The sequence below is a fragment of the Notolabrus celidotus genome, chromosome 22 (assembly GCF_009762535.1).
Source record: "Notolabrus celidotus isolate fNotCel1 chromosome 22, fNotCel1.pri, whole genome shotgun sequence".
NCBI lineage: Eukaryota > Metazoa > Chordata > Actinopteri > Labriformes > Labridae > Notolabrus > Notolabrus celidotus.
Window position 1 is genome coordinate 1,224,615 of NC_048293.1, and position 16,800 is coordinate 1,241,414.

Consider the following 16,800-nt stretch of genomic DNA (forward strand, 5'->3'; position numbering starts at 1 on the left):
CCGTGGGACAGCCCCATCTGTCTGGGAGCCGGTGGCTGTGACATTTAAAATTGATTACAAAGGGAAAGATTGATTATGATAATGTCCACTTATTTTCACTCATTACAGAGTTATGGCTGCTCACTGAGCTCATAAATCACCGCTCTGTCATCTCCAACTGATGGAGGAAAAGCCTCCAGTGTGATCAGGTGATGTTGTTTATGTCTGTGCTGCTGAGGCTGTCAGCCAGATTGTCCTCAGGATGAGTTCATTATTTGTGGTGTGTTCAGTGTGTTTGGAGCCAATATTCAGATTCTGTTTTACACCTGACACAGACTTGAAGCCGCCTGTTAGTAAGGCTTGTACACTTAACACTGGCGCTCACCATCTTTAGCACCCTGTCATAAGTAGCAGACCTTCCCTCAATGCTAACCAACTCTCCATTTTTACATGATGGCCATGTTCTCCCAACACAGCGCTCAGGGAGGGAGGCTCAGATTCTGCTTTAACGCCAAACTACTTTGTCCTTAATTTTAAGTCTCATAAATGGAGGTAATCATACAACATTTTAACATTTCACCGCCTGTAAGTTTATCAGCAGCTTAAAGACATTTCATTGAAAATTGCTGGAGGGACATCCAACTACAGAGACCTTTTAGTACATGTTAGCTACAGAGACAGCTACCAATGCACACTAGCTCGTCAATCAATCAATCAATCAATCTTTATTTGTATAGCGCCAAATCACAACAAACGTTATCTCAAGACGCTTTTACAAACAGAGCAGGTCTAGACCACTCTATGTCAAATTATGAACAGAGACCCAACACCAAGACAGGGTAAGACTCAGTCTGACCCCACCTTAATCCATCATGAGCATTGCACATCGCAGTATTTAGCTAGTTACAGTGGTGAGGAAAAACTTCCTTTTAACAGGCAGAAACCTCGAGCAGAACCAGACTCATGTTAGACAGCCATCATGCCTCGACCGAGTTGGGTCTGGAAAGACAGATAGAGGGGAGTAAGAGAGAGAGGTGATAGTGAGGAGACGAGTCGTAGAAGCTGTTGCCGCTGGAGTCCAGCACGTCCGTATCAGCTGGAGTCCAGATCGTCCGCAGCAGGAGGACGTCTACGGCAGCTCAGAGGAATCTACGAGACAAGGGAGCTCAGGGACTCCAGAAAGGTCTATGGTTAGTAACTTTAATGGGACAGGCAGAGTTAAAGTAAGTGATGAAGGGGTTGGGGGGGAAGAGGGTGAGCTAGGATCCCAGTGTGTCAGTGTGCCAGTTCCCCCGGCAGTCTAGGCCTATAGCAGCATGACAAAAGCTGGTCCAAGCCTGATCCAGCTCTAACTATAAGCTTTATCAAAAAGGAAAGTTTTAAGTCTACTCTTAAAAGTGGAGAGGGTGTCTGCCTCCCGGACCCTGACTGGTAGATGATTCCGTGTTAGCATCCTGCCACTAACTAGTCAACCTAATGTTGATGTTAGGTAGGAAGTGTGTGACTGCTTATATCACATTCTAAATGTACTATATGACAACACAAATGGCTGCTTTATTACATTTATGAGCTCTGAATGCCCCCCTGCTGACACCATGTTTTAAAGCCACCTGATGACATGCACACTGCCAGTCAGAAGTTTGGACACACCTTCTCATTCAATGGTTTGTATTTACTTTAATTATTTTCAACATTGTAGATTAATACTGAAGACATCAAAACTATGAAATAATCTGGTTTGGCCCTAATCTGGATTACAACAGTAGTCAAATAGGGCTATTCCAGGAGACCACTTCATGAAGCAGACTGAGAGAATACCAAGAGTGTGCAAAGCTGTCATGAAGGAAAAAGGGGGCTACTTTACAGAATCTAAAATATAAAACAGATTCTGCTTTGTTTAACACTTTTTGGTTCATTACATAATTCCATATATGTTCTTTCATAGTTTAGATGTCTTCAGTATTAATCTACAGTGTTTACAATCATTACAATAAATACAAACCCTTGAATGAAGAGGTGTTTCAACACTTTTGACTGGTAGTGTACATACTATCTTCACCTTGTTGTACGCAAAATAACAACCCCCTTTATCTATCGCTGCATCAGATCTCCTTATCTTTTTAATTGTACCAAAATATTGCAGCATGCATGATGTAGAAATGTCAGTAGTGTAGTATAGACACATTGCAAAAGTCATTTGCCAGTTAAGAAGGCAGGTATATAGATTACCTGTGCTGTAACTGAAATGATATAGGTGGTGACTTTCCAGACTTCACATTAGCATGGTGCTTGCTGTCTAAAAGTAGATCCAAACTTGGTCTCATTTCAAAGAACTCAAAGTGAAAGAGTTAGAAGCTGGGATTGCAGACCACAGTGTTCCTATCTGGTTTAATTTTGGTGATATAACTGCTGAGCTTTGGCTGAATCTCACTTGTTGATGGTTTTATGTGTTCTTACACTCTCAGAAGGACGGGATGGTAAAACGAGAGATTCTTCCTGGCTCCGTTTTGGAAGTCACATGACCAGACATGATAGAACCCATCTGAAGAGTCGACTGGTTTCATTTTCCAACATTTGGACTTCATTGTTACTGACATGTGTGCCTCAGATTGTAGTTCAGTGTTCCAATTAGTACACTTTCTTTACAAGTAGGGTTACAACATGTTAGCTAGCAGGGGTTGGGATTATTCAGTTTTTTTCCAAACAGTTGAATCAGTTTATAGTTAGTCATGAGAGCTCCATATGTTTCATTTGTCATTAATAATCTCTGCTCTGTCAGCTGCTTTTTGTCATTGATTTCCTAACTTTTACAAGCAAAAGTTGAAATATTAAATGTAGCCAAATTTCAATAGCAGCTTCAAACCTGCCTGTTGTGAACGCACCCTGAAGCAACCCAAAATTCCTGTAGCAACACAGTCTCATATCTGTCTCATAGTTTTCTCCCTCATGCAGCTTTTGCTTGACCGCCAAACTGTGAACTCCTCCACCCCAAAAATCGTAGCACCCTAAAACGACCTGAAAGTGCCAGAAAGCACTTTAGAGCTCTACCTTTTTTTGTTTCATGTTTCTGTGCTCCCTCTGCCTCTAATCTCCCCCCCCAGCACCACTTTGTAACGTCCCCTGTAATCTTCCCTGCAGCCCTCAGTCACTCTGAGTCACACTTGGGTCATGGGAACTCACAGCTGCTCGCCCGGCCCCATGCAGCTGACAGACAGCAAGCTCCATTTTGGTTTGTTTGCTGATGCCCGTGAAAAAAAAAAAAAAAAAAAAAAAAGCTCTGCACCTGAAACAATTTCAGAGTTGGAGTTTGTTGGCGGAGTCTGTCTCCTCTGGAAAGTAGGGCATAGTGTGAAAGCATGCTGGGCTTTTACACACAACACGGTATCACAGCACTAAAAGAGTACAATGATTAATATGATTGTATAATCACAGAAAATACTTCCAGAATTAGTTGCACTCAACACAATTGAATGACAGTTGTTTGCTGTCCAGGAAATACTTTAATGAGTATACTTCTCTAAAGTCTCTGAAACGAACTGAGAGGCTTTTTCTGTGAGACTTGAACATTACGAATCTTCCACTGCTGGACACGGTTTTATCCATATAACTATAGAGCTTGGGCTGACTTTGGTTTTATGCTGAAAAGCTGTCGATGTGATGAAAAAAAACAAGGGCAGAAGATGTGTAATCCATAGCCAAATCCATATTTTATTCAAGACTGTAAACTTGTTACATTTTGCTTCAAAATTGACATATTAAAGGTGACATATCATGCAAAATGGACTTCTCTACCTGAAATATGTGTCCCTGGCATGTCTACAAACCCCCTGAGAATGAAAAAAATCCATTCTTCCCCTGTTCTGATTTCTACACCTTTCTGTAAATGTGTGTGAAACGAGCCGTTTCAGACTTCAGTGTTTTTGTTATGTCACAACAATATCCGGTCTGTCACGGAGTCAGAGCTCGGAGCTTGTTCAGCCCATAGACTGTATAAAATAATACTGAATCCCTCCTCCGTTTTTCATTACCTGCACACATGTGTGCTAACAAGGAGCTTAGGAGGGAGGCATGCTAGTTGTAGGCTGTCTTAATAAACACAAAGGTCGGTTTTACTCCCCACGTCTGCAGATTTGAAGATCTAGTGGATGATTTTTATTTATCATGGATAAGTGCTAGCGCTAGTTAGCATAGCCACATAGCTACATGTTCATAGCTGTAGCTGTGTACCAAGACGCACGTCGACATACTGACAAATAAAACAACAAGAAACACTAAATCTGTGACCAATCCTTCAGAAAGGTCCTGCTGCCTTTCTGGCAGAGGTAGGTTTTACTCCCCACGTCTGCAGATTTGAAGATCTAGTGGATGATTTTTATTTATCATGGATAAGTGCTAGCGCTAGTTAGCATAGCCACATAGCTACATGTTCATAGCTGTAGCTGTGTACCAAGACACACGTCTACATACTGACAAATAAAACAACAAGAAACACAGAATCTGTGACCAATCCTTCAGAAAGGTCCTGCTGCCTTTCTGGTAGAGGTCGGTTTTACTCCCCACGTCTGCAGATTTGAAGATCTAGTGGAGGATTTTTATTTATCATGGATAAGTGCTAGCGCTAGTTAGCATAGCCACATAGCTACATGTTCATAGCTGTAGCTGTGTACCAAGACACACGTCGACATACTGATAAATAAAACAACAAGAAACACTAAATCTGTGACCAATGGTTCAGAAAGGTCCTGCTACAGGCGCCTCTCCGTCAGGATCAGATTCTGGATCAGATTCAGAGGGTTGAAGTAACGTGATCTCTGAGCAGCCGTGTATATTCAGCCAACATGTAAACATTAGATCAACGTGCTGGAGAGCCGTCGCACATCCACTTCCTGAGGGGGCGTGGTCAGAGAGAAAACAGAGTGCTCTGAGGAGGACTGAAGAAGAGGGATTTTCAGGCATGCCAAAATCTGATTTCAAAGTGTTTTTTTGAGCATAAACTTTAAAGACATGTTTTGGGGACCTCTTAGACCAGTATATATTGATGAAAAAAAGCGTGATATGTCACCTTTAACATGGGTGTTAAAGGGGAGTCCTTGGCTTTTGGAGTCAGCCTCAAGTGGACTCTCCGGGCACTGCACTTTCATACTGGCTTCACTTCTCAACACCGGAGGTACTGCTTGGTCTATATCCAGATATCTGCAAACAACTGCAGATAACATTCACATTGTTTATGTCATCTCCTAATCCAAACTCCATTCCTCAGTCTCAGGTCACTAGCTGGATCAAACAGAAAGCAGTGAACAGTGTTTGAAAGCGTCCCGATAACACGTATCCTTAGTTTTTCCAATGTCTGCCAAGAAAGAGAGAGAAAGAGATAAGCCAAGAAAGTTAGGTCATTGCCTTGAGAACAAGTGTTCTGAAAGTCTGGTTTCTTAAAAGTAATATGTCCTCTGTTGCTAGCTGAGGCAGTCTTTATTTCAGGCTGTAAGCCTTGTCAAGAAACGTTTAACAGTATTGATTCCATCAGTCCAAATGTCTCCCCTGCCATTTGACTTAAAAGCCACTCTGAGTTTCCAAGAGATCCCAGTGGAAAAGGCAGGAAAAATGAATTCCCCCATTGGAAATCGATATATTACCACGCAAAGTGCCCTTGAGGAAGTTATCAAATCCCTGCTAGTTTCAGGGGCACTGACCTCCCTGTGGAGCCAAGAAAAGATGAACCTCTCCGCCCTCTGGGATCGATACAGTGTCATGGAAAAGGTGAATGTGAGAATAAACCCAAGCCTGATCCAATGACAGAAAAAATGGATTTACCTTTTGGCTGTGAAACTACTTCTCATCATATTTTATAAGACTTGTTTTATAAAATGTGAAAAAAAAAGAGTTATGTCGGTCTCCAGGTGAATGTTTGGTTCTTCGATAGAACACTTGTTAACCAGCCCTGGGCAGAAGGAAGCTAATCAGTGACAACAGCGTGGGAACGAGACTTATTTTCCCATCGTTACTCACCTTTTATGCAAAATGTGAGTGTGTGTGAGTGTGTGAAAGCATTCACGTGTGACTGTTTATGAGTGACGGCAGCTCATATCTAAGTTCTTGTGCACAACCATGTCTTGAAGTGGGCAAATCTCAGTTTCTATGCGTGTGTGTGCATGTGTTGGTTGATGTCTCTGTATTACCGTGCACTATGATAACCCCTGCCCTTTTTTTTTCTCTCTCTCTCTTTCAGCGAGCATACACTGTGATAGTGGAGGCGTGGGACAGGGACAATGGAACACACAGCAATGGTGAGGATCACCCCCTGTGCTTTATAAGACAAGTGTTACCAAGAATGAACTTTTTACACTCTTTTTCTCTCCTCTTCAGCCTGACTTATGCTCTGACCCATTCTTGCCTTATATAGGATTTTGGTGGCTCAACCCTTCTTCATATTTTGTTTCATTATAAGCCAAAAGTTGTCAATGCATGACAAGTCAGGACTGCAGGCAGGCCTGTTGAAGCACCAGACTCTAGGAGCCAGGATATTGTAACAAATACAGATTGTAGTTTGTTTTGAAACATGTAGGCAAGGCAAGGCAGCTTTATTTGTATAGCGCATTTCATACACGAGGGCAACTCAATGTGCTTTACATTAACACATTAAAAGCATTGGAGACATTCAGACAGGCATAAAAGAACACAATTAAAATGACAAATATGATAAAACAGAAAAGAAAAGGAAAATTAGAAATATATTAAAAATTGCATTAAAATTTTAATTTAAAGTGGGTTAAAATAATCTAAGATAGGAAGGCAGAGGCAAATAAAAAAGTCTTAGTCTTTGATTTAAAAGAGGTGAGAGTTGGAGCAGACCTGCAGCTTTCAGGGAGTGTGTTCCAGATATATGGTGCATAATGACTAAACGCTGCTTCACCATGTTTCGTTCTGACTCTAGGAACTGAAAGCAGACCAGTACCTGATGACCTCAGAGGTCGAGGTGGTTCATAAAGTAACAGCAGATCAGCAATGCATTTTGGGCCTAAACCATTCAGTGCTTTATCAACCATCAGCAGGATTTTAAAGTCTATTCTCTGACAGACAGGAAGCCAGTGTAGAGATCTAAGAACTGGAGTAATGTGGTCTACTTTTTTGGTCCTTGTTAGGACTCGAGCAGCAGCATTCTGTATGTAGTCTAACATGTTGCAGGCATCAATAGAGCCTTTTTACAGAGAACTAACATTTTTCACTCTCACTACTGATATGTTGTCTTTGCACTGTTTATAATTAAACACAGGGCTTAAATGATTTGCAAACCATCAAGATCTGTTTTTTATCAACAATTACACAGCGTCCCGACTTTTGTGGATCTGGCTTGTACATATAAACACACTGTTAAATGTGATAACATGCAGGTTCAGGTTTTGTTTTACATTTTGGCTTGCCTGGCTGGTTATTATGGCTTTGACTTGTGCACTCCACCAAATCCAAATAGTTTGGTAGTAATCTCAGGAGACAATATTCAGTGGATTCACACTGCAAGTGTTGGCTCATCGCTTTATTCTGGTTATTATTATTGGTCTGATTTATTATTCCCTGTCATTAAGTTATGTTGTGGATGCATGAAAAGACTGAGCTAACAGAGACAAAGTTGGTTGGTTTGGCTATCAAGAAGGATATATTCTCTTAATGTCTTCAGCACACATCCCAGAAACTGGTGTTGCCAATGTTGGAACTTGATTAGTAAGTGACTGAAATATTCTCCTTCCTTGAGCATAGATATTTGTATCAAATTGAATATCATTATAGTCAATAGATAGGCAACTGTTGTGGAAAGTATCTAACCTACAAATGGATGAACCAAATAGCTTCCTACCACCCTATCACTTCACTTCAGGCACTGAACATGTTTCTTCCAAGAGTGTTGGGAAACTGGGAGCTAAGGATTGCTGTAATGCAACCCACTTGAACAATCACTTCAAATAGATCATAAACAAAGGCAGTCGTCTTCAAGATTGTCGGCTGTCCAGCGATCTCTCCACCAACCATCCGATGTGTGCAAAGGCAGCTGAGTGCATACACAACCATTATAATGTCGTATCACCACACAGGTGGCATTCCAATTGGCTTGGCATGGAAACCAATCATAAAATGCGTGAACATATTTTGGGAAGTTACCAATGTTTAACGTGTGAACTAGAGTGTAAAACCAACCAGCTGAGCCAAAACTGTGGTTCTAACCTGCCTGCCGGATGACGCCTTTTGTTGCAGCTGCATCCTGTTTATACACGCTTCTTTAATCTCAGCCCTGTTAGACCGTCGCGTTCCTTTAATACCACTGGGAGGAAGAAGGGTTAATTGAGGGATCTATCTGATAGGACATTGTCTGCCTAGCTTTGTTAAGTTTTGGCACCCTGTCCATTGAAGTTTCACCTAACTTTCCCTGTCACGTTCAGGATCGCTGTTGCTCAAAAGCTACAAAGAGTTGATGTTTAAACTCATGTGACATTAAATAAGCGCACGTCATCGCCCAGGTGGTATTCCAGTCGATCATGTCTTCCATTCCTCTAGACTTCTGCCATTACTTTTCGTGCATGGAATGAAATGGAATGGAATGCAAAGCCAAGTAGTAAACCTAACTCACGATACCAAACACCTGCAATCCCTTGACTAAAATGAAAGGAATGGTAGACGTGTGCCTCCTTTTATGATTGTTGCCCTGAGCAAGCATGTCACTCTCATTTTGACATCTGAGCCCGAACAGCCATAAAAATAATAACCTACGAGCGGAGGTGTGGACTTAACAGTACACAGATTACACTTCTGATTGACATGTAGCTTATTTTTGTTTTACCTTTGCCATCTCCTCATCTATCACCCTTGTGGTGTTTTTGGCTCTCCTCTATTTTAAGCCTGTGAGAACATTGCATCGTTAAGCCATTGATTATGGGTCACGGTGCTCTTTTTGTACCCCCTTCTTCTTTCCTCTGATGTCCGTTTCCTAATTAGCATCGTGGCAGCTGTCCTGCTACTGCACGCTACTTCATTATCCTAAAACACTCTTGACAGGTTGGCATCCACGGTGTCGTGCCTCAGCTTGGATGATAATTCTGATGGTGGGACACATAAGTCTTTGCTTACTCGACCACCTGTAGATGTGTCCGTGTGATGGCCGGTGGGACGCTGTAATGATCCTCTAAGGGGGGACGTTGGCAGGCACTGACGGGAAGTGCTGACACCACGACCGCCTTGTCCCATCTTGTAGACTTTGACTGAGTGTTTCTCTTATTGCGTGATTACAAGTTTGATCCCATAATCTGTCAGTGAGTGTGTCAGGCAGCCAAGTGTCCTGTCAAAGTGAAGATTTACTGGCTTGCGTCATTCTAAGTCATACTGAATAAGCTAAAATATGCATGTCATTTCATTATGAGCAAAATTCTTCTGTAAATAATCTGTTGTCACGGTCATCTACTTTCACTTATCTGTGTCTGTCGCAATTTGGGATTTCCTACATTTTCAAGCATGAACTTGCTGCTTCCAGCTAAGGAACAAGCATACAGTGGAACCAGGAAAGAGAGAGAGCTATAATCTCTGACAGGCCAGGTGTGCACAGGGATAAGAGTTTAGGGATGTCCCAATCAAGTTTTGTTTTGCCCCTGAGCCCTTTCACTGCTCTGATTGTGTGCCAGCACTGGTCCTCAGTAGACTTAACCTTGATTGCACACATAGTACAGCAGATGTGATGTGCACATATGATTTCAAGGAGACTTACTGTATATATAAGTAAGTATGAACAAGTTTGACAGCTAGATAGCTCTGCTTACTGAAAACTACAAAGCAAATCTTCACACAGGAACACAGTTCAACTATTTTGCCTCAGAAGGGAAGACACCCAAATACTGGGTCAAATATACAGCTGCAACTAATATTTCAGATTCCATTTGACAAGCTTTTCCACAATGAAATATCATTAAGGCAATAGATAATGTTATGTATTAGTAGAGTGTGAGGATTTGTTGGTTTCCCTCATTCTGCCTCTCTTGATTCTCAAATTAATCCATCTGATTATTCCATTGATAAATCAGTGAATCGTCTGCAAATTGTCAAATACAGGTGGAAAAGTGAATTGTTATTTACCAAAGCAACATTTTGAAACACGTTAAAGCTAGGGTTGGTAGTCTCGGTAAACCAGCATGAATTTGAATGTAGCTTTTCCTCATGACTCTGTCTAACCCCTCCCCTCCTCCCTCGGAGCTCCTCCAAAACGACGCCCCCCCCCCCCGCTCACATGCACGAGCGCCGCTGATTCTCGACCATATGATTGTGAGTGATTCAAAACCGGTCCTCACCAAAACATTCTCATAGTGAAAGTTAAAAACACAAACAAACATGGCTGCTGTTAGCACTCACAACTGTCATTCTAGCATTATCCAGTTGTCATGGTGACAAGATATCAGGAGAAAAGTTATAACACATATATAATACTGTAACAGCTCTACTGTTTGTTAAACATGTTCAGTGTAGATGTTCTTAATTCCTACAGTGTTGACGGTCAGTGAAGGCATCAGGAGAGGTGTAGAGTGTGTGAGCTGGAGAGAGGAGAGACAAGAGGAGAAGTTCTTCATTCATTCAAACATTGATTGTTGTTTTGTTGGTTGGCGTGATCACGGCCGACAGTGACCGGTTATTAAAGATCAACGTGTTCACCAATCGGCTCGTCATCACTACAGCGTCCGGACGGACGCTACAATAAATATATATTTTCTGTAGGACTTACTGAACGTCATTAATTATTCTGCTTGTTGGTGAGAGCTTTTTAGACTCTGATCCGGACTACAGTCCTGAGCAAAGCACCTCATCAGGTCTGAGGGGACAGGCCCGAGGACGAGCGAGAGGGGCAGTAAATAGAGTCAGGGGAAGTAGAGGCAGGAGACGGGGACTCGGAGGAGTGCACGCCGGGGAAATGTATGCGCAGGAGGAGGGCAGAACGGCTGGACGGGATTTGATTGGTTTAAAATTTGGGGAGCCAAAAAACGGTGATTGGTTGGTGTTTTCCCAGGTTTACTCCGGCTGTAGATAGCAGCTTTTTTTACCTCTTTTTTAAGAACACATCATGTATTGTATGTATAAAGCACTTATTGGAATGCTACCGTCATATTTATCTTCGATGCTAGTTTGGTCTTCTGGGGCAAAACATACCAGATCAACTGGTTGGCTCACTCTCCAGGTTCCCAGAGTTCATTCTGAGCTGGGAAAATCTGCCTTTTGCGTATTTGCACCATCTGCATGGAACTCCCTGCAAAGCACTTTAAAAATAAATGCACTGGTTTCTTTTAATCATTTTAAATCATTAGTTTTAAAATGTTTAACCTCTGATTGTACCTGTTTTCACTAACTTTGTGTAACATTATTTTTTCAATGGTTGTAACATTACTTTTAACTGTCGTCTGTTTTTAATTGATCATCATTCTTTTAGGGTTATATCTTTTATTTTGCTTGTCATGCATTTTAATATTTCTTTTATATACTCGTCGTCATTGTAAATGAGGGCTTGCCCTCAATGATTTTCGAGTTTAAATAAAGAGAAATAATAATAATAATTGATTACCATCAGGACATAAAGATCATTTTAACCAGTATGACAAAAAGTGGATCTAAATCTGACTACCAACCCCAGCTTTAACTTCTTGGTTTATTTGATTATTTGTCCAAAAACAAAATAGAATACATTTACAATCATATACAATTAATAAAACTTGTCAGTTTATACAGTTCAGAAGCCAGATGAGGAATTATTTTTGCATTTTCTCCCCAAAAAAAGGAATTCTTAAAAGATAAATGCATTTGTTCCTGACTGGTTTGCTTTCAGCGATTGTAATGAATCAATAAAAGATCTCTTGAAAATGTGATAACATTTTTATCATTGCAACTAAAATATTTCAAAAGGTGTGGAGTGTTGACACAATAAAGCGAGCAACTGGAAGACGATATCTTGGCCTGTGGGCACATTTTGTGACCGCAGTCAATGAAAGTAATCAAAGTGGTGGTAATAATAGTTTAAAAAGTGCTATAATTCTGTCAGTGTGAGAGTGACTTGTTTTAAACTATGGGCTGCCACTCTCTTGTTAGTGTTGTTGCTTGCTTTGTCTGAGAGGAGATGATTTCTATATTTTCCCAGCATTGCAAAGGTTTACTGTAAAAATTAATCATGCTTTGTACGCTGTATACAGATCCATTTAAAGATGTCATGATGGTAGCACAGGACACCCTCACAAGTATTACAGTCTGCCAAAAGAAACATAATGATGGCGTCACGACAACAATCATTATAATTATGGGATTACGACAAAATGGCTCAAAGTGCATGTGGTTGGTTTTCCCCTCAAAGTAGCTGGTGGATGTTTTGAGACGCCATGATTCGAGTTTCCTGCCCTGAGTTACAGTCTGTGCTGCAAGAGCTTTGTGTGAACAGGTCTGGGCAGCAGGTTGGAGAGGCCTCAGGAAAAAGAAGGCTTTGTGAAGGCTGTTTATGCTTCAGGAAGCCCCCGCCTGTTTAAAAACAAAACAGAAATGGCAGAAGAAAAGAGGACAGAGATGTTGTTGACTCTGTGGGTTGGTGGATTTTTTTGGCTCGTATAGAGCTGCACTGGAAGGTGAAGATTTACCGATACTGGGCTTGTGCCAGACGCTGTGCTGGTAGTAGTGAAACATCTGTATCAGAGAATCCTTACAGAAACATAAAACAGGAGTCAGAGGAAATGTCTGGTGATGTTCTGTACTCTTCTGCATCACGCCGTTGATCCTGCTGACAAGTGTAGTGTTTGCATCCAAAGCCTGGTGCTGTATGCGTTACACCTCTGTGCTAATGTGCTCTATTTAATCCAAAATACATGAACACACTCATTGTATGTTATTGTATACTGGACTTCACATACACTGCCATCTGTGGAAGCACTTACTATACTACTGCCCCTAGTTAAATTAGTCATATGTCCCAACAAATATACAATTGAATCCTGTTTCATTGACAATTTCTTAAAGGTGACATATCATGCAAAATTTTTAATGGTTCTCTACCTGAAATATGTTTCCCTGGCATGTCTACAAACCCCCCGAGAATGAAAAAAATCCATTCTGCCCCTGTTCTGATATCTCCACCTTTCTGTAAATGTGTGTGAAACGAGCCGTTTCAGACTTCAGTGTTTTTGTTACGTAACAACAATATCCGGTCTGTAACAGAGTCAGAGCTCGGAGCTTGTTCAGCCCATAGACTGTATAAAATAATACTGAATCCCTCCTCTGTTTTTCATTACCTGCACACGTGTGTGCTAACAAGGAGCTTAGGAGGGAGGCATGCTAGTTGTAGGCTGTCTTAATAAACACAAAGGTCGGTTTTACTCCCCACGTCTGCAGATTTGAAGATCTAGTGGATGATTTTTATTTGTCATGGATAAGTGCTAGCGCTAGTTAGCATAGCCACATAGCTACATGTTCATAGCTGTAGCTGTAGCTGTGTACCAAGACATACGTTGACATACTGACAAATAAAACAACAAGAAACACTAAATCTGTGACCAATCCTTCAGAAAGGTCTTGTTGCCTTTCTGGTAGATGTGGGTTTTACTCCCCACGTCTGCAGATTTGAAGATCTAGTGGATGATTTTTATTTGTCATGGAAAAGTGCTAGCGCTAGTTAGCATAGCCACATAGCTACATGTTCGTAGCTGTGTACCAAGACACACGTCGACATACTGATAAATAAAACAACAAGAAACACTAAATCTGTGACCAATCCTTCAGAAAGGTCCTGCTACAGGCGCCTCTCCGTCAGGATCAGATTCTGGATCAGATTCAGAGGGTTGAAGTAACGCGGGTCTGTGAGCGGCCGTGTATATTCAGCCAACATGTAAACATTAGATCAACGTGCTGGACAGCCGAGGCACATCCACTTCCTGAGGGGGCGTGGTCAGAGAGAAAACAGAGTGTTCTGAGGAGGACTGAAGAAGAGGGTTTTTCAGGCAGACCAAAATCTGATTTCAAAGTGTTTTTTTTGAACATAAACTTTAAAGACATGTTTTGGGGACCTCTTAGACCAATATATATTGATGAAAAAAGCGTGATATGTCACCTTTAAGACTGCAGATGTCTTTTGGCTCTTTTAGGGATAATTTAGCCTCATGGAACTGCAAAGGCTTTGCATTCCTCAAAGAATTATATTTGTGGATCATAGTTAAGATTTACACCTCCAGCGGGATCCAATAGGCTTCAAGATTTCAGGAATTATTGATACAAAGCCTTTTTTATGGAACTCATTGAAAATATTGGTAGTCTTATCCTTTGGTTGTGATGCATTGAAACCTTGGTGTGTTTTTTATGAAATGCAAGATGGTACTGAAACTCTGTTATTGCACAGGCATTAAAACCCCACACAGGGGTTTAGATCATGATTAATGTAATATTACCACAAACTAACAGCTTTAATCTTGACATTGTTGGAAAAGTTAAGTGGTAGCCTGCTCATAAAATGATGAAGATTAATGTCAGTGAAGAAAATTAAGTAATTTGCTTCACTGAAGTGGAAGTGTGCGCCAAACTTTACAAAGCAATACAATTACTTACTTAAAGTTTTGGCAATCACAGGACAGCTTTTTAAAGTTAATCAAGTGTAATTTTTGAGCCGTACAATTTCCATGACACTTTGATAAGCGTCTTGATGCATTTAACTCCACCCGGCTGGAGTGCCAAACAGATTAAAACAAATCCACCGAGAGTAGAAAATGGTTTTCAGCTTGTTTAAACCTCTTTGATATAAACTAATGAATATTTATGAAATTAGTTTTTAAAAACAGCTGCAAAAAAAAAAAAGAAAGCTTGAAAAGATTGTTGTTGAAGTTAGACCTGTGATGCTGAACTACCTGGAGGCTTTCCAAAACAACATAGCTCCTTGGCAACCAGGTTATCATCGCTGAATCACTGTTAGTGTCAGACTCATTTTCTAGGTGTGCTTCTCATTCCAGGTGTGCTTTTATATATTACCCCATCATTATATACAGCGTACCCAAGAAAAGTATGACGGGTTACAAAAGGATTTAGTAGATTAGATAGTCACAAAAATACAGTTACACTTTCTCAGACCTCCAAAAAAAAAAACTAGCCGTTTAAATGCTCTAAGCTTTTAGCCACGTAAAGGCCACAGAGAGAAATCTGAGAAAGTAATTCTTCAGTGTCAGCGGGGCTCAACTAGAGCTGGGCGATATTGAAAATGATGTTATCACGATAGAATATTTCACATCAGTTGATATCAATAATTACCACGATAAATATCAAATCATTATTTCATTTGAATTTAAATTTAAAGTCAGATTGTTGGTCCTGAAAGAAAGTTGAAGAAGCCAGACAGTATTCAAGAATCAAAGAATCAAGAATGAAGAAATCTTTATTGCCAAGTGAGCTCACACACACAAGGAATTTGACATGGTGAATGGAACACTGGTACTTAACAACAAGACAGTAAGGACAATAAATATATACACCTCAACACAAATCCAAAAAATAAGAATAAAAATACTATGTGTACAAAGAAAGGTGTAGAAGTACTTTGAAGACATAAATAAATGAATTAACCTAAGCAAGAATGCAAATTCTAGTGGATGAATAAAATAGTTTATAGAATAAGTTACAATATTGCACATGGTTTTTTGAGATATTGCACTGGAAATCAACCATTGCACATGTATGTGATGTATTAAGGTATTAATATCAGCCTGTTTTATCACTTGCAAAAAATGCCCTACAGGAGCTTTAAGTCCAAAATAAATTGTGTTTGTAGTACTCAACATTGGAAAGTGGCAGACATTTAAACTGGATTTGTAATCTTATTTTATTTCAACTTATGTTAGGATCAGACTGTTCAAACCAAAATTGTACCTATCATGTTTTCTGTCAATTCTTAAGTGTCTTGAATTTCTTTTGAGCATCAGATAAGACGCCTAATGAGAACATGCATTCTTTCTCCAAGTACAGCACTAGTATTAAGATGCTTTCATTTGAACATTGGACTAAAGACCAGGTGTTACAGACACACCCATGGGGTCCACATGGCAGCTAAAATGTGACTGTGCATGTTTCTGAAAACCATCAGACATCAGGATACAGAAGACAAAATGAACTGACACATTTTAACCCATGATGTGAGCAGAGCCTTGACTTCAGTTAAACGGTCACCCCTGTTACAAGCAAGAAGCTGTAAGAAGGTCAAAGGTCAGAACCAAAGGGCCACAGCCCTCTGACAAAACACTCCAGTTACAAGCAGCTTGTTGCATCTAACCGCAAACTAAAAAAACTGTCGGGCTCTGTTGATAAAATGAATCCTCTCTTCACACGGACAATCACGCAGCTCTTGAAATGATCAGCTGCTCAGATCTGAAGCCCCTCGTTTATATAAGCCAGTTTTATATGGCCCACTCTCTCCTGCTCTCCCTAGTAACAACGGCCTCTCTTAGCATGTCTCTTCCAGTACAGAGAAAGCTCATGATTGGTCTATATTTTTATATCTAATTGCTGGAGATGAACAGCAGTGAGTGAGTGCCTGGGTGTTTCAGGTGGTGGGTGTGGGACTGAAATCTGTGGCAGTGTGTTAGCTCGCAGAGAGACTTAGTAAATCAGGACAGTGTGAAAATGAATTCTTATCAAACAGTCCAAAACTTCTCCAGATAGGAGAATATGAAGTAAACTGTAAAGGGTTTGAAAAAGAGTGTTTAACCTGTATGGACTGAAGAGTTGGACACAGTCCTTCCAGCCTCATGAAAAGAGTTTTCAGACATTCATGATATATGTGAGATGGTTTTT

At 40.6% G+C, this 16,800-nt stretch overlaps 1 protein-coding gene across 2 annotated transcripts in view; it reads left to right on the forward strand.

Moving 5' to 3' along the window:
* LOC117806730 (protein jagged-2-like) overlaps window positions 1-16,800 on the forward strand; it is a 92,690-nt gene that overhangs the window by 25,069 nt on the left and 50,821 nt on the right. For both annotated transcript variants that reach the window (XM_034675768.1, XM_034675767.1), the window contains exon 3: window positions 6,206-6,263. In XM_034675768.1, the coding sequence (XP_034531659.1) occupies window positions 6,206-6,263 (58 nt within the window). The remainder of the gene's footprint in view (window positions 1-6,205; window positions 6,264-16,800) is intronic.